The 26968-nt window shown below is 34.2% G+C and overlaps 1 protein-coding gene across 1 annotated transcript in view; it reads left to right on the top strand.

Annotated features, from left to right (window-relative positions):
• LOC123313404 (elongation of very long chain fatty acids protein AAEL008004) overlaps positions 1-26968 on the top strand; it is a 68500-nt gene that overhangs the window by 31216 nt on the left and 10316 nt on the right. Inside the window, exon 2 of the mRNA XM_044898277.1 lies at positions 5475-5540. Within this exon, the coding sequence (XP_044754212.1) occupies positions 5480-5540 (61 nt within the window). The 5' untranslated portion in view covers positions 5475-5479. The remainder of the gene's footprint in view (positions 1-5474; positions 5541-26968) is intronic.

The following is a 26968-nucleotide window of genomic DNA, read 5'->3' as shown; positions in this document are numbered from 1 at the left end:
TTCAATTTTTCTTCAAATGTATTCTCTAAAGGTGTCAGGTAATTCATAAAATACCGAGTGTGCCATTTGAGATAAGAAACTAGTAAATGAAAGGTATTTTTGCTTTATTTAGTTTTTGTGCTGCCTAGGTCTAGAAGCCATGCCATTCTTACACAATTGTCATTCATTTTGCACATTTTTATATAGTAAGTCTACGTCAAAGCCAAATCAAAGCGAAAATATCTGTCGATTGATACATTACATTTGAAACGCGTATTTTCTGTTGAACATTTCTTGAGGAATTTGGATCTATAAACGGGGCAGAAGCTCTCTCAGATCATTTAAGGATTCTGGGGTAGGTTGATGATTATCTAATCTTCTTTGGAGCATATCCCATGCATGTTCTATGCAATTCAAATCTGGTGAGTGCGGAGGTATTGGTAAATGTGGAATACCAAGCTCCTGGAGCGCATTCTCAACTATGGCTGCACGGTGCGGTCTAGCGTTATAGTCTAGAAATTGAAAAGTTTCACCAATAGCAGCGTGAAAATTTGGCACAACATTGTCAATCACATGCTCCCTATAGTGTAAGGCGGTCATATTCCCAGGACAAATGTGTAGATCTGTGCGCCCGTTGAAACATATCCCGGCCCATACCACTACCCCATCGGAATGGATGGACTTCTTGGACATAGCGACGATTACGGGGTATGCTTGGGATTGTCCATACCCTTATTTTTCGAGAATCTGAAAATCGTCCAAATCTGGATTCATCAGTGAAAAGGACACTAAGCCATCGATCGTTCCAATTGATATGTTGCCTTGCCATTCCAGTCTTTGACGCTTATGGTCATGTGTTAATGGAACACCTCCTAATGGACGTCTAGAACCTAGATTCACCTCTCTCAAACGCCGTCTGATGGTTTCGATGGAAACTTGGACCCCATCTGCATTTTGAAGAGTATTCCGTTGCATTCGACACGTAGATGTAGGGTTTCTTCTCGCCGAAACGGTGATGAAACGATCCTGAGCAGGTGTTGTTTTTCGTCGCCCACCAAGCCTTGGTCTTTCCAACACGGAATCTGTCTCCCTGAACCTATTCCAAAGTCGAGATATCACACTTTGGCTGACTTGAAGTCTTTTCGATACAACAACCTGAGATAGGCCACCCTGTAGCATTCCGATAGCCCTATTAGCCTCAGCGTTTGTTAATTTACGTCTTGGCATTTTCAGAAAACTAGTTTCAAATCGAAGCCGTTGATAAACTGACTTCAAAATAAGAACATTCATGAAGCATATGCAAAGAACCAAACTTAAGAAAAAAGGCGACCAGATTGACGAAATGTCTCACACTGATTTTTATTGGATCGATTCAAGTTGTTATTGAGTTTTAAATGATTTTACATGTTTATTTGTTTTATTGTCATATTTTTTTACTACACATTTTACAGCGATTTTCTCGAAGATTACATACTTTCAAAAACGATTGAATACGATATCCCTAACTCTTGTGAAGCAGTTTATTCAAATCAGGTTCAAATACCAACAATGAATTGGTCTATATGTTCTCCAGACATGAATCCAATTGAACATGTCTGGGATATGCTAGGCAGATGACTTAGGTCAATAATTCCCGTTGTTCGAAACTTGGAAGAAGCAAGAACTGCTTTAATGGAAATATGGGAGAATTTGCCTCAAGAAATGATCGACAACGTCATCAGAAATATGGAAAGACGAATGATTGCAGTTATAAGGGCTCGAGGGGGAAACATACGTTATTGAAAAAAATGTTCCTTGTGATTTTGTGTTACCATTAATGTTTAAGACGACAATAAGTATACAATTAAGTTTTCAATTTTTAGTCTTAAGTTTTTAGACAGGCTCCAAAAGCGCATGAAGCTTTGCAAAACAAATTAAATCAACTAAACCATTCGCTGATTTTTCCTGTTGTATGATTCTTTTCAAATGTGGCGCAAAAAAAAGTTACGAGGAAAAATAATACAATTCACATCCGTTTGCCGGTGTGTGTGTATTATAATCAGAAATCGCTGTAAATTTTTGAATGAAAAAGAAATCTTGATGTCTGCTCCAAATTTTCTTTGTTAAAAACATATGTTTCGACCCTCACAAAAATAGAGTCATCTTCAGGCATATGTTGAAAATTTTTAAATCAAAATTATTCTCCAAGAAAGGTAAATTTTCCACATATGCCTGAAGATGACCCTATTTTTGAGTAGGTCGAAGCATATGTCGCGTTTTTAATAAAGAAAATTCGGAGCAGACATCAAGATTTCTTTTCCATTATCTAACACCTCCAACGAATAAGATGGATAACTGATTTGGTACATTTTTGAGACAATGATCCATTTGAAGAGATTATTATCAAAACCTTTTGGTAGAAATTTTCAGCTGAATATTGCCGTTAGTTCTTCTAAAACATTTGATTGATGAACTGCGTCAATCACCCTGTATAAACGAAAGACCAACAAGAAAACTGGAGTATGTAACTCTACAAGAATCAGTGGTCGCAATGAATAAGAATTATCTGTGAATTTTTGTCGAAATAATCTAGAAAGATTGGAGTTGGGGATGAATTTTGAATACCACTTACATTATTTGTCTCCAGCGAGCACAACAAAAGATTTTCATTGAGAAATTGAGTATTACATTGGGAAGATATTTCAAAAGAGAATGTTCAATGCTCTGAAATTCAAACAAGAGAGAATTTGGCTCAAAATACTGAAAATTACGTGTTATTCTCATCGAGCTGATGTATTTATATTAGGGTCTGAACTTGAGTCAATATTTTAATGGAAATCTTGTGAATCGAATATATTCTCAAACGTGACTGCTGGAAATTGCCATGATCATTATCGAAAGTAATAAGTATATTGTTATTTCTTTTTTGAAGATTTTAAGAAACATGTTTGCTATGAGGTTATTCAGCAAAGGCAGCCCAGGAAGTGAAAGTGAATTTTGGATGTCATTGTCGTATAATAAAGGTCTCGGCATATGAACCTGTTTATCTTTTTCACTGGCATATCAGTTTGCTACCAACTTACCCCGAAATCTTTACAAGTCGGAGTACCAAGTTTGTATTTCTGGTCGGAATATATAATTCTCATGAGATGAAATCGAAATAATTGTGGTGAAAATGATTCGCCTGCATTTTATGCTCCTCAAGTATCACTTTTCGCCTATTATATATTCATGTATTTAAAAGCCGTGACAAGTACGTATTCGATGATACGTACTTGTAATGTAATGAGTTCTTTTTTCGAATAAAATATTTTACCTAATTGCTCAAACATGAAATAAGTTACATCGATAGTTCAAAATAAAGAAACAACTGTGTATTTTTTTCTCAATGTTGCGCTCCGGTATTGGAACTAAAATTCAAGAATCACTTGTGATAATTATTCACAAAAATTGTTCCATTCCCTGAAATGTCAGGGGTTTCATTATGTTCGAAAAAGTGCGCGCAATATTTTCTTCATATAATCAGAAAATGCACTTTATTTGATTACCTACTGACAATAATTATTGCATATGATAGTGAGCAGATATTCGTACGTCGCTCGGTGAATATACACGGTCTAAAATAAGGAAATTATGGGCAATCTTTTGATAGCAGAGGAAAGTTTCAGCAATAATAAATTTTTGTATTTGTGACGTCTTATCATTATTAGGAACTTCATTGAAAGTTTTCTGCAATTATTATTGATGTTTTGTTTTCACCACTGATTATAGTTTAGTAATTTTGACTAGACACTGATTGCGATGTCGTCAATTTTCATTCCGTGGAATCGATTCTGTTTCATGAATTTTGAGTACGAATCGCTAGTTTCATTAAAAAAAAACAATATTGTGAAGTCTTGTAGCATGTCAAGTTTCGGTTGGTTTGATTTCTTATTTTGATTACTCATGCAATTAAAACTTTTTATTAACTTCATGAGCAGATTCATCAAACTCCAAACAATGTCCAACCTATATACAGGCTGTCTCAAGTGCTTATGAAACGATTTTGGAGAATTCTGCCTATTTGAAAACTGGGCTGAAATATTTCTGTAACCGTGGTGCTTTTGGTTTCAAAGGGGATGCAAATGTATTGCTGATTTTAACACGAATATTCTCAAGTGTCAACAATAATGATCTCTACATTTTGTATTGAGCAACTGGATTATTCATTGCACCGTGATTTACTGATGAAACATTTAGACAAAAAACCAGAATCGCATGACGAATCTTCAACGTAATTTCTCTTTGATTTGACTCGTTTTGGATTTCTCCACAAACTGAAGTTTCTAATGATCCATTATATCAATGTGGTGACCCACAGGCACTTTTTAACAGCTGTAAGAATATTATTATTATATTACACGAATAAAACAATAAAAATTGCTTTTTCGAAATAGTACTAAATCCTTTACAGCAAATTTCGAATGTAATACTCGTATATTTTCACGTGTATCCCATTCCGTTCTAGCTTTATAGCTTATGAACAAGGACTGTTGAAAATAAAAATGAAACACTTCTTGTCAAGGTCGGATTTCGTACGAATTAATTACGAGGGTTCAGCGATCTCCTTCGAAGTCTGTAACTGAAATGCTTTATTGACCGCTACCGTTGATTATTATTCGTATGGTAATGAATGTTTTCAATTTTTATTATGATTATCAAAAAAACAATGTTTTTTTTGATGCTGTTCGTTTTTCGAATGTTATCAACGATGACCAATTCTACATTTGATGATTTCCAATATTGCTTCTTGAACTTTTTCGTTTCACCTCTCAGTTCATCAATTTGTACATATTTTACATTCTGATATTTCCAATAAATAAAATATTCCCCATCTATTGGAAGGTCCTTTGACTTTCAAGAGCAGGTAGCGACAAGTGGATACCTACATTCACAAAAACATTCCTAACCTAAGTGTAAAACTTTTTTTTTCCCGAAACTGTACGTTCCAAAGTCTGTGATGGTAATTCAAGGTGGGCTCGATGGATTTGTCAGGAAAGTCAGAAATTTTTTTTATTCTTAAAAAGGACGAAAAATAAAATACTAAATTTTATTGAAGAACAAATATTCATTCATGTTATTAACTTTCCGATGTGAGATAATCTCTTCTATGAATTTTAACATGAATAAATTTCTCTAAAAAGGATACAATTCGTATGCTGGTGAAATTGATAAAAGACGTTCTTTAAGTGCTGCCATCTTTTCGCCGAAAGTGGAAACTATTGTAATATTCGTAACTTCTACTTATCGCTCAATTGTTATCGATTGAATCAAAATTAACTTGATGAAAGTATGTAAATTTGATTAACTCAATAATTCACATTTTTAGTAACACTCAGGAGGAAACACTTCTATTTTGCAGGTGTCGCTCTAGCTCACCTTGTACATATAATGAGTAATTCAAATTGAAAAATAAGTTTCATTAAATGAATTCAATTACCTACTGACAAAAAGTTATCTTCTTATTTTATTTCCAGGTAAAATGGCTTCCTTAGTAGCTAGTGCGGTGGATAAATACAACTATATCTTGGATCACAAAAGTGGTAAGTACTAGATTCACCTATTGGTTATTCATACTGTCGTTCGATTTGAAATACTTATACTGTTATTTTCCAATTGAATTCCATTCGTCATGACTTTCCTTAATAATATACGAGAATCTCTACCTGCGCTGGAAAATTTTGGAATGAAAAAATGAACAAAATAAAATTTGAAATGCAAATTTGGATGCTTCAGTGCGATAGGAATAATTTCATTTTTTTTTCGGTTTACAATTAGGTAGTTAACTCATGATTCTAGTATTGCAATATCTCAGTTGTGGTCAGAATATCACCAAGAATACGATATACCAGATGCATATCGTAGTCAACATGCGTTCTATGTCACGGCAGAAATAATGCAGCCGAAATCTAATGAAAAGTACTAAAACTTGTTGCGTGCTGGACCGATATTCGCAGATTGAAATTTCGGAATTAACTACATATTCTCATCTACCTTAATCCTTAAAATAATGTAATAGGAACAACAAATCTTATGTTTTCACGATAACTTTATATTATTTTTCTGTAGCAAAAGTGACAAAACAAGCTCTTTTCACGCAATATTCAATCTATTTTATAGAACTGGTGGAAAAGGCTCATTAAAATCAGGAAAATTATCTGTATTCACCAATTTATTGAATTCTAGAAAAAATGTATTTAAGTGTATTTAATGTATTTAAGTTCTAGTAAAACTAAAAATAGTTCAGGGTTTCTAAATGGTAATTTTCAAGAAATATATCTAATTTTTCAGAAAGCCTCAATTGACGTCCAAGGTGAATTCATAAAGTAAAAATGAAATCAAAATTCATATAAAGTAAAATCATTAATAATGAACGGAATGGGTGGCTTACGAGCAGATAACCAAAATAAAATAAAAATTAAAAATAGCATTTTTTGTTCTCTTCATGGAACTAACATGAAAAGAAATGCAGATATGTATTACCTTTATAACACAAATTCTTGTTAAATGTACATAAGTTCTTTTCCGAAGAATACAAATCAAACGAAAGCAAAGAATTTTTGGATTATCTGTATCATTAAAAGGGCGAAAAGATATAAATGTTTGCCCCTTTCTGTTCTGTAAGAACGTTGTTGTGCATGTTTATTCTACCTACTTTGTTGTATGTTTTTTTATTTGTTTTTCGATTCCTTGAATAAATTCGACCTTATTGACATCGGAAAAACTACTCATTCGTAGTATATAGGGTGATTCAAAAGTCCAGGTCATAACTCCAGGAAGTGATAGTTCTAATTGAAGTAAAAACTTTTTTGGGTAAATCATACAGGGTGTCCCGGAAAATGTGAGAAATCTCTCGGATTCAGATAGAACATAAAAAAATAAGATGACAAGTTTCCATAATTTTTTTCCTAGCGGCCCTCCCTACGAAGATACGACCTCCAAAATGATGCCACTGGAAATTCATTCTTTTTTGTTATTGTTGTATAACACAAAATAAAACTTATTTGTTCCTACAATAACTTTCGTATCACACTTTTTTGCAGACAAAAAACTAGACTTCATGTTATTTTTAATAGAAATTAAAAAATTACTTACTTCTTTCATTATTTTTGTTTTGAAAACGGTTCATTTTATCGACACTGAATAAGAGTACCTTTTCTTTAGCTTAATGTTCAAGGTATCCAAATTTGTTTTTTTTAGCACCTTATCATACAGGGTGTTAAAAATGTAAGTATTAAAATGTACAACCCAGTCCGCACCTGGTAAACTGAATTGAAATTTGAGTGCGGTGATATAAGAGGTCCTTACTACTATTAAACATATCAAATTGTCATCAAATTATATCGAGTAGTTCGAAACTTATTCCACTAAAATGGATTTCCAGTGGCGTCATTTAGGAGGTCGTATCTTCGTAAGGAGGGCTGCTAGGAAAAAAAATATGGGAACTTGTCATCTTTATTTTTTATGTTCCATCTGAATCCGAGAGATTTCCTACATTTTCCGGGACACCCTGTATAGAAATAACGAAAATATTCGCTCATTCTGTGATTCAGCTGCCCTTGCACGTTAATGTAAGTGCCTCTGACTGACTACACAACAAACGCCAAATAAAAGATGAATATTTCTTTTACTTTTAACGCGGGAAATCGTAATCAAATCCTTAAAATGTTTGGTCTCAGAATCATCGTTGGATCGTTTTGCTCAATGCAATTTTGGTCGAAACCGTATATGCCAGAATACATGAGCCCATAAATGCGATTGAAACCTAACACTATCCTATCATCCTATGTTCCCTATTTCTAAAGGAGAGACCAACTTCCACAAGAATAAAAGGGGAATACCACACGCTTGACCTTATCATTTCCCTCCTCGTGTTTTGAGAGCAGCTGGTTTTCTCTAATTTGCCCGTACCTTCTTTAACGTTCAGTTAATTAAATGCTGTTGCTGTAAAAAATATTCGTCTGAAGGGGATAGCCTTTGAATTTTTCACATATAATCTATCAATACCTACGAAGTCGTGAATATTAAAACTAGTCAGGTCCTCCTCATTTGCAATTCTACTAAACAGGAATTTGGTTTTATGAGTTTTGCGGTATATAATCGTTTTTGATTAAATTTTTTTCCGGAATTTTAATTCTTGTCCGCATAGAATCAGCCGTGCTGTCAATTAAACCGGTCTGTTTTATACGATATTTCTCGAATATTCCGGTATAAGCTTCTCAACTTTAGTGAATGGTGTACCTACTATAGGTACTATATTACCATAACAAAGATTTGCAATCACTCTGGACTCTGATAACTGAACTTCAAAAAATTTCTGTACGTTCAACTCTACCCTCCGAATTGTAGTTAACAATATCAATTTCAGTGGTAACATTTCAAGAAGATCAATATTCATTTTTCTTGAAATTCAGGTATTGAATGTGTTCAGCGATGGATCAAGAGCTGGATATTGCGAAGGTTGAACTTGAGAACAGTAATTCATATGAATAATTTATACTCATACAGGACAAATTGATGTAAATCTTAGTGTGATTAATTCGACCTAATACTTCCTGAAAGCATTATTCTAGAAATTAGTCGATTATTCAACAACTGCATACAGACTTAACCTACACTTTAATTTACTCTACGATTGAAATGTCCCAAAAAGTAGGTTAGTGATTCCAGCGCTGGAATTTATAAGTAAACATTGGTACTTTGTTTCGGTAATGATTACTTCGGCAGGTACCGGAGAATAGTTGAACAAAATAGTATATTACGCCACCACATTTCTTTCGCTCTTGCAGTTTTTTATAGTAGATTATGAATAGGGAAGTATTCGCATTTTCAGTTATCAGTTTTCATTTATATTTTGACGTTTAATCTTCCATTAAGTGATAATATTGTGCTTTTTCTGAATAATTTCGGATTCTTTTTTCGACTGCTTCCAATAAATTGATTGAAAGAAATGCATTATCAAAAATTCAATAACTTCATAACGGGAAACAGGACCATCAAAAAAAAAACTGACTTCACAATACATAAACTAGTGGAAAGAATTAAATCAGATCACAGAGAAGTTCAAATGAACAATAAGATCGAAGAAAGAAAAGAAAAAGTCTCAAAACTTTTCAATTATTTATTGGAATCTCTTTCAGTTGTTTATACAGATTGACATGTTTCGGCCTTTAAGGCCATTTGATGACTTATGGAACATGTTTGTAAGTTGGAGCCCACGTTTTATAACCTTCAGCTTATACCTACTCATTGTACACTATTTTAAATTCAATTGGTTTTGCAAATGGCCTTAAAGGCCGAAACATGTCAACCTGGATGAACAATAAATAAATAATTGAAGAATTTTGATACTTTTTCTTTCCTTTCAACTACACAACTCTTATGTTGTCTGTGTCTAAATAATGAAATTGTTAACATAGTATTATACCAGGTGGCCCACCCCAAACGCGGCGCTCAATTTGGGGGAGTAAATGAAGAAATTTTGAAAATCTTTTCTTGTGGTGTGTGTAGGATGTCCCAAAGCACAATTTAAAATTATTGTCATATATACAGGTTGTTCGAAAAAAAAAATATAGAACAAAGTTACACTTTTTTAAATGTAACACCCTATATTTGACCTCACAAATGGAATGGCAAGCTCAAATTATGATGAGTTTCTTCAGATTACTTTATAGCTCAGAAGCACCCTTTACGAGATAATGGCGAAAAAACGAAAATATTTTTTTAAATAGCAATTAATGAAGTATCGCCAGCGATACAGACAGAATTTTTTCGAGTAGACAAGTTACAAGACTCTTACATAAATGAAAATTTCAACTCGGTAATATACAAAGTGATAATAATTAATTCTCAAACATAAACTACAAATAATCATCGAAAACTTCCTTATTTCAAATGGCACACCCGGTATTTCTATATCTCGTTGAACGTAAAAATTAATTTCGAAACTATATTCATGAAATTTTCCTACATCTAAACCTGATAGTTTCTGAGTAATTATATATAATAGATCATTCACCTATTATTTGTCTGAATCGGGTTTGTAAGGTGCTTCAAAATATATTGAAATATATAGTTGTGCGAATCATCCTGTACATTTATGTGTAAGATGTGCGCCATTGAATATAAAAGTTGACGTCTACCAGTGTTTTTCATAATTTTCCAACATGAAGACAATAAAATTTTAATCTGTAAGTGGTTTCCACACTACGTATGAGCATATACAGTTCATTTGAGTGCTCGATCGGTCTGAAATTGGTAAAACACTGTACCGCCTTGCTTTTTCAAAGAAGAATATCCAATTTACTTATCATATTTTGAATCTACATGAAATTTGGATTTCGAAATACCTACTCCAATTCAATTTATGTGTGTGCCTTTTTTCGGAGGCCATTTTCTCCGACAAATTTCATGGTTATGATGGTATTAACTATAAATCATATCTCAAAAACCATTAGAGGTAAATGTTATTCCTTTTTATTAGATTCCCGAAGAGTTTTCTAGTTTTCGGTTTCTCGGATCACTCTGTAGGTGTTACGAAAAACACTGGAATGGAAATAATTTTGTTTTTCTAAATGGCATGCTCTGAACGCTTTTTGTCTGCTGGATACCTTATAGTTAGTGATCTAAACTGCTCCACATGAGTTAGGCATATTGACTTAAATTGCAAACAAATACAGGGTGTCTCAAGTTCGAGTGCCTATTAGAAGTTTCTGGAGAACTAGACATATTTGAAATCTGAAAATTGGGATTATGATATTGTTCGAAGTTCTCTACAGAGCTAAAATATTTTAGAAGCCCAAAAACTTCCGGTTATACAGGGAGTGAAAATAAATTCGACGAAAAAATTTTTTTTCAAGTTTTCTATTCCTGGTATGATCGAGTATTCAATAGTGAATACATTTCTGTTAAAACCATTGTATTGAATCGAATAGTTTTCAAAATATCCTAAAAAAACTGGAAAAAAAGTCAAATATGTTCAGTCAGTAATATGTTCATTATTCTTATTTTAAATATCCTGAGCGTAAACCGTTTTTACAACATCGAAGAGGAAGGATGTGAAAAGGTCATTCATCTTTTGGATTTCAAAAATATCATCACAGGGTGTTTCAAATTTTGTGTTGAAAATTGTGATCTTAAATTGACCATAACTTCTGTTTTTCAAATTAGAACCCTATTTTTTTATAATTGTGTTGGATTCTGCGGTCAAAAATAATGATAGTTTTCTCAAATGATTATGCTCCTAAATTCAATAATTTCTGAGTTATTTGAGATTTTCTGGATTTATGGTGTACGTAGAGTCAAATTGATTGCATCTAAAAAAATTCAATGAATATTCTTTCGAAACCATGGAAACACTCTGTACCCATAGAAGATAAATTATCTGTTAATAATTCACAAGTGTCAGGTGTTATTGTTATTCGTTATCTTCATTTCTCGATTTAACAAAATGAACAGTTATTCTAATTACGAAATTCTGGATCTATTTTATATACATGGTGAATGTGACAATAACACCTGACACTTGTGAATTATTAACAGATAATTTATCTTCTATGGGTACAGAGTGTTTCCATGGTTTCGAAAGAATATTCATTGAATTTTTTTAGATGCAATCAATTTGACTCTACGTACACCATAAATCCAGAAAATCTCAAATAACTCAGAAATTATTGAATTTAGGAGCATAATCATTTGAGAAAACTATCATTATTTTTGACCGCAGAATCCAACACAATTATAAAAAAATAGGGTTCTAATTTGAAAAACAGAAGTTATGGTCAATTTAAGATCACAATTTTCAACACAAAATTTGAAACACCCTGTGATGATATTTTTGAAATCCAAAAGATGAATGACCTTTTCACATCCTTCCTCTTCGATGTTGTAAAAACGGTTTACGCTCAGGATATTTAAAATAAGAATAATGAACATATTACTGACTGAACATATTTGACTTTTTTTCCAGTTTTTTTAGGATATTTTGAAAACTATTCGATTCAATACAATGGTTTTAACAGAAATGTATTCACTATTGAATACTCGATCATACCAGGAATAGAAAACTTGAAAAAAAATTTTTTCGTCGAATTTATTTCCACTCCCTGTATAACCGGAAGTTTTTGGGCTTCGAAAATATTTTAGCTCTGTAGAGAACTTCGAACAATATCATAATCCCAATTTTCAGATTTCAAATATGTCTAGTTCTCCAGAAACGTCTAATAGGCACTCGAACTTGAGACACCCTGTATAGTTAAAATGAGATTTTTGTGATGAAAATTCATATTGATATGATTTCAAGTTGCAAATTGAAATAACGAAATTTTATTCCCAGAGAATTCAAGAATTTTAAGACTATCAATACAATGTATGGCCTCCACGCGCGGGCATCAATAACAGCTTGACATCTTCTTTGTATACTACACACGAAGTTGTTGAACATTTTTTGAGGAATTTGGTTCCATAAACGGGGCAGAAGCACTCTCAGATCATTTAAGGATTCTGGGGTAGGTTTATGATTATCTAATTTTCTTTGGAGCATATCCCATGCATGTTCTATGCAATTCAAATCTGGTGAGTGCGGAGGTATTGGTAAATGTGGAATACCAAGCTGCTCGCGCGCGTTCTCAACTATGGCTGCACGGTGCGGTCTAGTGTTATCGTCTAGAAATTGAAAAGTTTCACCAATAGCAGCGTGAAAATTTGGCACAACATTGTCAAGGACATGCTCCCTATAGTGTGAGGCGGACATATTCTCAGGACAAATGTGTAGATCTGTGCGCCCGTTGAAACATATCCCGGCCCATACCATAACACTACCCCCTCGGAATGGATGGACTTTTTGGACATAGCGACGATTACGGGGTATGCTTGGGATTTTCCATACCCATTCTCGAGAATCTGGAAATCGCCCATATCTGGATTCATCGGTGAAAAGGACACTACGCCATTGATCGTTCCAATTGATATGTTGCCTTGCCCATTCCAGTCTTTGACGCTTATGGTCACGTCATAATGGACGTCTAGAACCTAGATTCACCTCTCTCATACGTCGTCTGATGGTTTCGATGGAAACTTGGACCCCATCTGCATTTTGAAGAGTATTCCATAGCATTCTACACGTAGATGTAGGGTTTCTTCTCGCCGAAACGGTGATGAAACGATCCTGAGCAGGTGTTGTTTTTCGTCGCCCACCAAGCCTTGGTCTTTCCAACACGGAACCTGCCTCCCTGAACCTATTCCAAAGTCGAGATATCACACTTTGACTGACTTGGAGCCTTTCCGCGTCAACAACCTGAGTTAGGCCACCCTGTAGCATTCCGATAGCCCTATTAGCCTCAGCGTTTGTTAATTTACGTCTTGGCATTTTCAGAAAACTCGTTACAAATCGAAGCCGTTGATAAACTGACATTTCAAAATAAGAACATTCATGAAGCATATGCAAAGAACCAAACTTCAGAAAAAAGGCGACAAGATTGACGAAATGTCTCATACTGATTTTTATTGGATCGATTCAAGTTGTTATTGAATTTTAAATGATTTTACACGTTTATTTGTTTTATTGTCATAATTTTTTACTACAGTTCTATTATTTATCATAGTAATAGCAATCAAGATTAGAATATTCTACTCGAATCGATTTTGGCCCTTCATAACAAATGATTGATTACACAAATTTTCAGAAAAAATCTCAACTCCCTGAATAAGCTATGTGAAGCTGGCACCCCCAAATGCGAATTTTGAAACAAAAATTTCAGGGTCGTTTGTCCATCGTAGGTCCACGTTTGTCCACCTTTTTTTTTCATTTGTCCAGGCACCGTTTGAGAGATATGGGAAAAAACTTTTTTCGGTGCATTTTCTGAGCAGCACCCCCAAATTGCAAAAACGTTTTTTTGATGGTACAGATCGTTTGTCCAACGTAAGTCCACTTTTGTCCACCCAATTTTTTCATTTGTCCACCCACAGAACCGTAGAAATCAACCTTTTAAAATTTTGCAAAGTGTGAAGTTGGCACCCCCAAATGAAAATTTTTGAACCAAAATTTCAGGGTCGTTTGTCCATCGTAGGTCCATGTTTGTCCACCCAATTTTTTCATTTGTCCACCCACAGAACCGTAGAAATCAACCTTTTAAAATTTTGGAAAATGTGAAGTTGGCACCCCCAAATGAAAATTTTTGAACCAAAATTTCAGGGTCGTTTGTCCATCGTAGGTCCATGTTTGTCCACCTTTTTTTTTCATTTGTCCAGGCACTGTTTGAGAGATATGGAAAAAGAAGTTGTTGCGGTGCATTTTCTGAGCAGCTCACCCAAATTGCGAAAACGTGTTTTTTATGGTAGAGATCGTTTGTCCAACGTTAGTTCACTTTTATCCATCAAATTCTTTCATTTGTCCACCCACAGAACCATAGAAATCAATCTTTGAAACTTTTGGATGAAATGTGAAGCTGAAACCTCTCAAATGCGAATTTTGAAACCAAAATTTCAGGGTTGTTTGTCCATCGTAGGTCTGTTTGTTGATATAAAAAAGGGAATTTTTCCATTGCATTTTCTGAGCAGTTCCACCCAATTGCGGGAAAGCCTTTTTCGCAATTCCACTACAATCTAGGCAATTATTCGATTCGTTCACTCGCAGAACCATAAAAAAACAATTAAAAAAAAAGTGTTATATTGGCATCGCAAAATGCCAATTTTCAAAAAAAACATTCAGGTTCGTTTGTCTTTCGCTGGTTCATGTTTGTACATCGAAAATTCATTTGCAGTTGTATAGACTATTGATTGATCAATCAAAATTCTTCGTTGACTATTCCTAAAATGCTAAAGAATATTTTTTACCAAATGAATCTTTCGTCCAAAGTCACGTTTGTCCAATCAAAATTTTCATTGTTTCATATGCTTTATTGATAAAAAAAGCAAATATTTTCTTTTTATTCGTAATTTTACCAACAACTGCGAATTCATTGAGAATAACGTTGTTGCATGGCGGGTCATATTTGTTTACGAATTTCTTCAGTTGTCCAGGTACCATTCGCAAATGGAATGGAATGTAATGTAATGGTAAGAAAACCAATTAGGTTGTCTATCAAAGTCCTTCATCAGACAATTCAAAAATTGCAAATCTTTTTCCTGATGGAATAAAATTGAACGAAATTTCTGAGGATATTGAGGTTATAAATGAAAAATATATGCTAGGCGGGGTGATTGTCCATTATCCCCAACACTTTGTCGCATTTACAAGACGGGTTACAGGAACTTGGACAAAATGCGATGATATGTCACGAAAAGTGCAATCAGTCAAGGACAATATTTCTGTATATCCAGTCATCGCCATTTATATCAAATGAAGAAACTGATAAATTAATGTAGGTACTCGAAGTCTTGTCCATATTTTTCGTTTCAAATAAATAATAGAAAGGAAAACAGATGATCAAATTATTTACCCATATATTCCCCATAAATTGAAAAACATCAACAAATCCTTATTCGCAATTTTTAAATTTTCATTACATTACATTCCATTCCATTTGCGAATGGTACCTGGACAACTGAAGAAATTCGTAGACAAATATGACCCGCGATGCAACAACGTTATTCTCAATAAATTCGCAGTTGTTGGTAAAATTACGAATAAAAAGAAAATATTTGCTTTTTTATCAACAATGAAAATTTTGATTGGACAAACGTGACTTTGGACGATTCATTTGGTAAAAAATATTCTTTAACATTTTAGGAATAGTCAACGAAGAATTTTGATTAATCAATCAATAGTCTATACAACTGCAAATGAATTTTCGATGTACAAACATGAACCAGCGAAAGACAAACGAACCTGAATGTTTTTTTTGAAAATTGGCATTCAGCGATGCCAATATAACACTTTTTTTTTTAAATTGTTTTTTATGGTTCTGCCAGTGAACGAATCGAATAATTGCCTAGATTGTAGTGGAATTGCGGAAAAGGCTTTCCCGCAATTGGGTGGAACTGCTCAGAAAATGCAATGGAAAAATTCCCTTTTTTATATCTCTCATACGCTCCCTGGATAAATGAAAGAAAGGTGGACAAACAGACCTACGATGGACAAACAACCCTGAAATTTTGGTTTCAAAATTCGCATTTGAGAGGTTTCAGCTACACACTTTCATCCAAAAGTTTCAAAGATTGATTTCTATGGTTCTGTGGGTGTACAAATGACAAAATTTGGTGGACAAAAGTGGACTAACGTTGGACGTACGATCTTTACCATAAAAAACACGTTTTCGCAATTTGGGTGAGCTGCTCAGAAAATGCGCCACAACAACTTCTTTTCCCATATCTCTCAAACGGTGCCTGGACAAATCAAAAAAAAGTGCACAAACATGGACCTACGATGGACAAACGACCCTGAAATTTTGGTTCAAAAATTTTCATTTGGGTGTGCCAACTTCACACTTTCCATAATTTTGAAAGATTGATTTCTATGGTTCTGTGGGTGGACAAATGAAAGAATTTGGTGGACAAAAGTGAACTAACGTTGGACAAACGATGTCTACCATAAAAAACACGTTTTCGCAATTTGGGTGAGCTGCTCAGAAAATGCACCGCAACAACTTCTTTTTCCATATCTCTCAAACAGTGCCTGGACAAACGAAAAAAAAAGGTGGACAAACATGGACCTACGATAGACAAACGACCCTGAAATTTTGGTTCAAAAATTTTCATTTGGGGGTGCCAACTTCACACTTTCCAAAATTTTAAAAGGTTGATTTCCACGGTTCTGTGGGTGGACAAATGAAAAAATTGGGTGGACAAACATGGACCTACGATGGACAAACGACTCTGAAATTTTGGTTCAAAAATTTTCATTTGGGGGTGCCAACTTCACACTTTCCAAAATTTTAAAAGGTAGATTTCTACGGTTCTGTGGGTGGACAAATGAAAGAATTTGGTGGACAAAAGTAAACTAACGTTGGACAAACGATCTCTACCATAAAAAACACGTTTTCGCAATTTGTGTGAGCTGCTCAGAAAATGCACCGCAACAACTTCTTTTTCCATATCTCTCAAACGGTGCCTGGACAAATGAAAAAAAAAGTTGGACAAACATGGACCTACGATGGACAAACGACCCTGAAATTTTGGTTCAAAAATTTTCATTTGGGGGTGCCAACTTCACACTTTCCAAAATTTTAAAAGGTTGATTTCTACGGTTCTGTGGGTGGACAAATGAAAAAATTGGGTGGACAAACATGGACCTACGATGGACAAACGACCCTGAAATTTTGGTTCAAAAATTTTCATTTGGGGGTGCCAACTTCACACTTTCCAAAATTTTAAAAGGTTGATTTCTACGGTTCTGTGGGTGGACAAATGAAAAAATTGGGTGGACAAAAGTGGACTTACGTTGGACAAACGATCTGTACCATCAATAAAACGTTTTTGCAATTTGGGGGTGCTGCTCAGAAAATGCACCGAAAAAAGTTTTTTCCCATATCTCTCAAACGGTGCCTGGACAAATGAAAAAAAAAGGTGGACAAACGTGGACCTACAATGGACAAACGACCCTGAAATTTTTGTTTCAAAATTCGCATTTGGGGGTGCCAGCTTCACATAGCTCCCTGAATACATTGGGATCGATAATACTTCAATGCTTTTTTCTTGTATACGGTACTGATATGCTGATAGTGCGAAATTATCTTCTCTCATTTGGTATTATACCTCGGGTTCGTGAACAAGGTATTTCATTATCTACTTATTGGAAATATTTCAACTTTAAAATTCTGAGATCGAAATATGAAAATAAAACCGAAATCAACTAGATAAAATGTTTCTCCTGTATGAGTTGAAGGGTGTTTCATTTGAAAATCCGCTCTGAAAACCAGAAAATTTTGTTGGTCTGATCTTTCGACGTGTAATAATATAAATTATCAGCATTAATTTTTACATTCCCGATTATTCCGGATGAGAGAGTATTATAGCATTTTAATCAGGAGAAATATAAACAAAAACGTGTGATCGTGTGAAATGAGCAATAACTAACCATACTCAACAATTTCTCCATACGATACAAGGTTACGTAACTGATACGGCAGTAGAGCGAGAAGATGTTGAAAAGGAAAGTGGAAGTGCAACACTGACTTCGGACAATAAATTCATAGCACAGGGATGGCTTCATCTGTTTTGTTATTATTCATGTTGGAGGAATGTCACGTGAACGCCATCCGCCAATGCGAGTGGTCCCTTTCTTAGGAATTAGCGTTTAATAATTCTGCTCTGGAGAAACACTCAGTCAAAGAAAATCGTGATGATTCCACTGACCTACACTAGAAAACTGCTAAAGGTGTCACTAGCTGAGCTTCGGGTGAATATCATTCGTACTCAGCTGAACACATGGTATGCAAGTGTCCAGAGCTGGATAGCCTTAGAACCACTCATATGGGCCAAACCAGTCCTGGATACTCACGAGGTAACGACCAAGGCCCCTTAGGATGTTATCAGTTTTATTTATCAACACCATTGGCGACCTCCTTGGGTTCCTAGGAATGAAAAGGGTGGAGAATAAAAGATCTACATGGTCGCAGTTCCCGAAAGGCTAATCGAGCCACAAAGACTCCGGTTCAAATAATCAATCAATATAGTAATTCTGCATAAACTCACCATTAGGGTGGGTTTATCTTCATACAACGGGTATCGTTTTTTCATAACGAATTTAATTTTGTGATTATTCTCATTAAATTCCTGATTACCTCTCTGTACATTTCTTGGAGAAATGCAAAGTGGAACAGACAAAGAATTAATCCAGTACAGCTGATGTTGTCGTTAAGAAAATCGGTCAAACTTGCTCTTTCTCTCTCAGTTATTCAATTTGGAATATTCCAGAAGATTTCAGTGTTGGTCCTTATGTAATTGATATAATCGCTTGGAATTTGGCGGTTCATTTGCACGTATAATATAATGGTAATATAATGGATGGTAAATCCAAGTATAAGAGAAATTTGAGTTATTGTCAATGCCGATGTGTGTTTCGGAATATCCCGTACCCATTTCGCCACCACGATCAAAAAATATACAGAATTAATAAAAAGTAACGCACTAAATATCTTAAGTGTTTACTATTTTGTTGAAAAATGCTTTCCTTTTTTTATATAATTCATCAGTTTGTCATGCGCCTTCTACGAGGGGTGAAGGGTTTTGTTGCTGAGGATGATTTTGCCAGTGTTGAATTTTTATAAACCCTTTTTTTATTGGGATGTAATGGTTAAACTTATTGAATTCGAATTTTCACGTTTTTTGTGTATTTTATGGTCAGTTACATAAACATTGGGAGTGATTCGTGTTTTTGAAGTTTTAAGCCAAAACATGGCATATTTTCGATAATACATCAATCATATCTAAAGTTTATGTCATTGACCTTAATAAAATACAGAAATAAATTAAAAATTCGAATTCAAAGTTTGAACATCATCCTTTCAAAAATGGTCGATAAAACAAAACCATCAGCATTAAAAGTTCAATCTATTTGTGGCATAAAAGTTGAGGTTGCTAATTAAAACTTCAACTACCCTCTTCCTATCATAGAGTGTTCAAAACAAATTCCCCCTGATCATTTTTTTCCATGAAGTAAATACCGAAAGTATCAATTTTGGTTGTACTTTTTACACACTCTGTATATTTGTGAATTTTGGTTTCGTGTGTTTGTGACAACATTTCGATTGATTAACTCCTAGTTCCACAAGACTTGATCGTGGTTTCAAAGTTTGATTGACGAAAAAACGTCAATTTTTTTTTCATCGATAATTCGGTCATAAACATTCAGAACATCATTCTCACATTAAATTATGATCTTTATGCGTCCATTTAATGTTTCTCGAGTGCTACTTCACCAATATATTCAGAAATGAAATTGATTCAGTGATTTCGTTTTGGAAATCGAGTGACTGTCAAATGGTTGATCGGGCAATCAAAAGTTTTGTGAAACGCGCTGCATGTAAACACTGCCAGTAGAACAGGCATAGACTTCTTTTACCTCAGTTACCCCTCCATTGTGCTTTATGTCAATCGAAATTTGTTATGATCTGTAAATTTTTTCTAAAACTTTAGCATTATTATTATTTTTTGATTATATATTAGGTTGTATTATGTATTCATTATTATTATTAAGTATAATCCATATGTAAAATTGGGTTTATCCCGTTAATAAATGAATAAATAAATAATATTTTTGTAAGATGTGGTTTTATTTCCATATCATATTTTCCAACGAGCATATTGTGACGACTTTTATTGACGCGGATGACAATCATCAAACGGAAACGGGTTGAAAAGATTATTTCTAAAATATCTAATCTCACATTTTCAATATACTAACTGACCTATTCATTTCAATATTTAAATTGATTGGTATTTCTATACTTCATTCAAATTTATTTTAGCAGTCGGTTGGCCATGAAATAATTTTCTCAAGTTTTTGTAACTGGAACGTAGTTAAGTTGGCACTCATGAAATGTCGTTAATGTCATAACGTCGTTGCCACAACTAATATCAATTTTTATTACGAAAATGCCGAAAGTGATTGAAAAAAGAGGCAGGGTTTCAGAAAGTGCTATTTAGCATTCAGGTCCGCTCATTCGAATAGTTATACCCTGATATTCTTAAATCCACAATACGTCAGACGGTAGCGAACATATTCAATGTAAGAGATTTTATATTATATAATGTTTCATCTGGATCTAAGAGACTTATATTTCAGCTGAATATTTCCACAATCAGAAAGATTGTGAATGAAGAGGATGACAAAGAATTTCCTTCTATTGGGACAGCCAAAAAAGTGGTGGCATTTGAGAATTTTATGTTTGAGTGAATTAATGCGAAAAGTTTACTACAGGATTTTCGATAAATGTCATCGGAGAATAAGTTCCCTAGAATGGATTTTCCTATTTTTCATTTGACTTGTCCTATACAATGTAAATGTCTTAAGGTACTAATAAATACCTCATTATTATTATTACATCAATGTAGATGAATAGCCACAAATACGCGCAAGTTGCCCTGTTACTTGTTTATTCATGTGAAATTTTTGTTCAACGGTGAATTTGCATCTTAACTTGAAACTTCCTTCAATTCCTTTTACTTATATTGATGGAAGATGATTTTTGTTGAAGAATTTAACATTCTTGTAATTGTCTGTTAATTCCTTCGGGAGATACCCATTCCCAACCACTGCATCATATGCATTTCATCTTCGGGTTAATATTTTTGAAATCTACAAATGATGTAAGCCAAAGAAGATAAAGAACATTAACTCTCCTCAAGCTAGTGCATATTATGATATTATACTGATCTCTTGTATTTTCCATGCAAATAACTGGATTTGGTATGCCTTCAAACATTTTCTATAAACTTCAATTATGTTCGTCACATATTTTCCGAACAGATTCAACATTGTGATAAAATACGTAATAACAGAAACTTTTACGTAGAACGGGCAACATAGCGTTGATTTAAAACCCAAAAATGTTTTGACAAGCTTCATAACCCCACATTTTCGTACTATACAGAGTGAAATGTGTCAAATTTCCATGGCCAACCGACTGCTAAAATAAAATTGAATGAAGTATATGATACTCTTGAACGTCAACTTCTGACATTTCAATAGTTCTGTACAAATCAATATCTTTATGTTGAGAGCCTCTGTCTGATTCTGAAAATTTGATAGAGCAATGATAGGCGTGGTGATGCGGCATTTCGGATCAGCTGACTTTGCAGGACCTCTTAGCTGCACCCAAGTGTTGGTTGAGTTAATATTTTTGAGATTTCGATTAGTTTGTATAAATTCTTATCAAGTTTCTGAGAAAATATCATTCAGTGAAAATTATTTATCCCTCAGTGGTGATATAAAAGTGCGGTTTGATACTTAAGGGACAATTATCTATAATATTGTGTTCTACAATTCTAAAAGTTTTGAAATCATAAATGTCGCAGTTGGTTTCTTTGCCTCTCAAGTGATATGAATCCGAAATGCCTATAGACTTATAGACAAGTGAGTTATGAATGTCATAATGCTCAAGAAAACGCATAGAATCTTACCATCCGAGCATTCTTCTCCCAGCTCTTGATTCTATCAGCTCGAAAGTTTTGAATATTATTTTCGAAAGTGTGCATTCGGGACTCTGGGAGTTCTAAACATATGTATCCCCACAATGGGACCATGGGTTGCGGATGAAGTATCATTTAGGTGAAAAAAGATACTCATTACCCTGAAAATTCGAAGATATTTGTTTCCTTCGTATTTGCTTGCAGTCTTACTATTTTAATGCAGCTTAAGTTCTTTGTCAGCACTGTTTCAATCTGTTTTTACAATCGTTTATTTTCTTAATACTGCATGCAAACTGATTAGCGTCAATCTCTTTTTGAGCGCTTCTTTCAGTTGTTTAAAGTTTCATGTTCTATCCTGTCAGGATCTTATTGATAAAACGAAGGAATAAAAAAAAGTAATTTATTAATCATTTATCGACAGAATGTCAGAATCAAATTCTAACACGAAATGATTGACAAATTTGAAAACTAATTTTAAAGTATGAAAATTATATTTACATAAAACCAAAGAATAAAACTTAAGTAATTTATTAACACCGATTTCAAGGATACCTACGTTTTTTCTTTTTTTTTCTCAAGTTCTCGATGGATGTCATATTCCAAAAATTTCTCCCTACCAATTCGCATAATACAATTTTTTTTACCCACGTGCATTCTTTCATTTTCCCACATTTATTTTATTATGATGCACTAGTTGAAGTAATTTTTTTCTCGCTCTAGCATCTGTCGACGATGACACGAGAAGACAGATTGTTCTTCCATTTTGTGTGATCAAGAATCTACTGATACAGACACTCTTTACAGAAGGTTGAAAATATTGAAAATTCATCTTTGAAATAAAGGTATCACGCCAAGGCTTTCTGATATCTTGTTCATTACTAGTTAGCATTGTTACAATTCTGTAGAATTGTTGTTCTCCAATTTAATATTTCCGAGTTGCCCGGTTGACACGTGGAGGAGTACTGTGTACCTCATTTCTACTGCTGTCGCTTGACGAATTTTTGTATATTCGTTGACTGCAGGTAGTAGTTAAATCTGGCAGCCATGAATGGGTATGCAGGTGATGAGATTTGAAAATATTTTTCAAAGCGGCCCACCGGTTTCGCTAAGGCCCCATCGTCCGGTTGAAATATCTAGCACTACACTATACTGATGAGGGACAATGATCCTGAAACCGGTCTACAGTTGTGTTTAGATGTGTTCAACTCCTCTGGGATTTCCTATGCTTGTTCATAACTAGCTCGCATTATTGGAACGCAATTCTTCTGAATTGTTGTTTCCAATTCGATATTTTCAAGGTACACATATTTCATATTGAATGAAAAATGTTCATTTTGAAAATTTATTCTAAATCATTTATGTGGATTGTATATTCGATGGGGTTTCATTACACTGCGGAATGAAGGTCTATTGTTGCCCCCATCAAATCATTTCCACACAGAGGCACAAAACCAGTTGGATTAAATTATTTCAACTAAAAAAGTATTATGAATTTCAAAGTGGATGCCCACTCAGACATTCATTTTTGAAGACCCTGTATGAGATCGCACCGAAATCGACATTTTCAAATAATCCATTCTGCAGATTTCCTTGCGATATTTCGAGAAGACTCAGATCGGCATAGACAAATCTGGTGTTTAAATATTGTAATACTTACTTCACTTCATTTATTACGTTATTCTCTAGGTGAAATATTTGTGAAATAGTCAAGGTCGAGAAAAACAAATTTACTTCTATTAATTCCTGTAAAGTGGAAATCCTTGTTCGTAACTGAAATTTTATTACAGGAAAAAGTGTAGTTAGCATTCGTGAAATTGATAGGTTTGAAGCAAACATCTATATTTGGTATAGTACTTACTTGAGTTATTCTTTCATCATATTTCTCAAATATTATTTTGTAGAATAAATTTTCGAAAATATGAATCGAATGACATTTTTAAAACGTGATCTGGCCTCATGAGACTTGAAATACCTAGTGCGTCCTTGTTATTCATTACTTGGAACTTTTTCATCTAATAGCGTCAGCTCCATATGTTTTTTATAATAGAATAATGATTTTGGCGAAACGAGAAAGAAAATATGATTATGTTTTTGAGTATCAACCTGAAAGTGTAATGTGCAGTGTTCTATCATTCGTTTTTCTGCGGAAGGATGTGCTCAGAAAAGTTGAGCAATAATTTGCCCACCTTGAATATAACAGAAATAAATCTTCATGAGGAAGCAGTTATGGATGTTCCTCTCACATTTTCTACAAGGTGAAATATTATGATATTATTCAAAGCATATTCTGTATGGTGCGTTATTCATCATATAGATAGAGAATACGGAAACTGATTTTTATAGTTCATTTCAATTTTTAATGAAATATACGGAAGACGACGGAAGTCATTGAATTGATCCTCATGCATTGCTCCAGACAGCAGATTCTCAATTTTCAGAACTTATTGGTGGGTGGGCGGTTGATAAAATACGGTTTGAAGCACGTTTGTAATAGCCGAGAATTCTTTAGAGAATTTACCTACTCGAGAATTCATGCGCCGTGAATTCTTTACCGTTACATACGCACTTTCGGTAGCATTCACTGTTCAGTTGCATACAAAATAATCTCTGCCGTTTTCTTACCAAAATTTGGTAGAGAATTCTCCAGAGAATTCTCGGCTGTTACAAACAGGCTTAAAAATAAAGGGTTAATACGGTTCAGTCAAATCAAAATTTGAAAGTTTGGCAGGTACCTCCACCTATCGGCGTGGGTCGGTAACAACTGTTGATACCTTAGTCAAATTATTGCAGTGCGCCCGGTCTCCTTCTCTGTCTCTCTCGGTGGTCTTCAAAATGGCTGCCTGTCAGACAGTCCCCCTCCTCACTCGGAAAATTCTCCCCTTTGGTGAAATTCATGTCCCAGATTCAAATTGTACGGTTTTTGGTTATTTAATTGGCCCAGAAACAGATAGACATAATTAGTGAGATGGAGAACGGAATAAGTTGAAAGAACTTTTTCAAGCCAGAAAAAGTACTGTTGAATGCGAAGAATTATAAAATAAATGAATTCTGGAAACATAAGTGTTATGGTCTTTCCGAATAACAGGGATTGATCGGTGGGAAGCTATATGAAGTAATAGATATCGGTATCCTCTTCAACCTATCATTCAAACACCGGTATTGTTGCACCTCCTGTTAGTACGAGAGCAACTTCGACAGAACAAGAATTTTAGGAAGGCTGATTTTTCAATATATGATTCCTTAGAATCACTCGGACACAAAACGGCACCTCTGCCTGCTATAGGAGACGTTGCCTTCTTTAGTATAGTGCGCAGCGCTCCCTTATAGGAAAAAAATTAAATTGCACTTATTTTGAGGAAATTTGCGAAATTATATTATTTAAATATTCAAGAGTGAAACATGAAATTGGCAGACATTAATTCGGTTGCTAAAAGAAGCCCTCAAAGTCTAAAAATATGTTGGTACTACGTTATCGGACAGGGCATATACGGACATATACCTACTAAAAATACATGTTGGGAAGAAACTGAAACTGTTGAAATATTTTGTGAAGGAGATAATTCAAAAGAGAAAAAACCAACCACACTGGAAACCGAAGATTCAATAATAGAGAATAATGTACCGTAAAATGGGGTTACTTTGAACGGTTTTTTGTTTTGAATCTATATATCTCCAGTAAGGCAGTGAATGAAAAATTCCAAAAAAATATATGTTACGGGCGTCAGTTCGACCTTTCTAATGACAAAAAAATGAGATCTCAAAACGATCAATAACATTTTTTTTTTAATTAATTTGTGGCTGTTCAAAGTAAACCCGCAGTCGGGGTTACTTTGAAAGCATGTAATGAAACCATACAATTTCATTGTAACTCCACAGATAAGGTTTCTTTGAACACTTCAAAACTAGAAACTTCTTGTTTTCGGAAGAAAAAAAAATTTATTCAACAGAAATACACAATTTACATAAAACGAGGTATTTTATTATCAACAACAGAATTCTAACATAATAAAAAATGAAAGGAACTAAACTAATATTTGGCACTATTGCACTGTTTGAAAGCTATCTATTTCAAAGTTTTCAGGTAAGAGCGAAGATGATTTTTTTACTTCTGGATTGTCCGGCAGGTTTGTCTCATCGTAATTGAATATGTTCTTTCGCTCAACGCCCTGAATAGTTTCTTTCAAATTTACAGAAAACTTCGCCACCATTTCTGCTGAAACGGCGGATCTGTTTTTCTTTATATTTTGGCAATTTCGTAAAGTTATATGGTTTTTGTGTCTTTTCAAAAAACCCAACGCCCACTCCTTAGACTTCTTTTTTGATTTTATTTCACTTAGAGCTTTCTCTAAGGCTTCTGGTGTAAAGTTGACATATTTTCTTGCTCCAATTTTTCTTTTATAAGAGCGGACCATTTTCTGCGAGATAATAATAAAGCTAATTCGTAACTGGGGCTTCATTGATCACGTGCTAGGGCTTCATTGAACACGGTTCAAAGTAACCCCGAAAACGATGTCTAACCTCATTGTTGTAATAAAAAATTCATACAAAAAAAGTAAGTTGAAATATTTCAAATTGTTTCAATATAGCTCTGCTATGAAAATGTATTGTTGTAGCAAATATATTTTGTGAACATTTAGTGTAAATACTTACGGCTGCAGCAACAGAAGTTTGCACACCTTTTCGAGCGTTACTTTTTTAGATTAGAAATGAAATGCCGAGATTGCCTACTTCATAGAAATAAGTTTCATACTAGTGTTGCCATACCATTCTTAAATGTGTGACGAATTGAGTGGTGAAAACTAGATGTCGCTAAACCTAATGATTATTTCAATATGAGTCAATATAACGAAATTTATTTTTTGTTCAAAGTAGCCACGTGGTTCAAAGTAACCCCGTTTTACGG

The sequence above is a fragment of the Coccinella septempunctata genome, chromosome 5 (genome assembly GCF_907165205.1).
Source record: "Coccinella septempunctata chromosome 5, icCocSept1.1, whole genome shotgun sequence".
Lineage (NCBI taxonomy): Eukaryota > Metazoa > Arthropoda > Insecta > Coleoptera > Coccinellidae > Coccinella > Coccinella septempunctata.
Note: the sequence above shows the minus strand (reverse complement) of the source record. Positions and strands in the feature narration are given on the sequence as shown.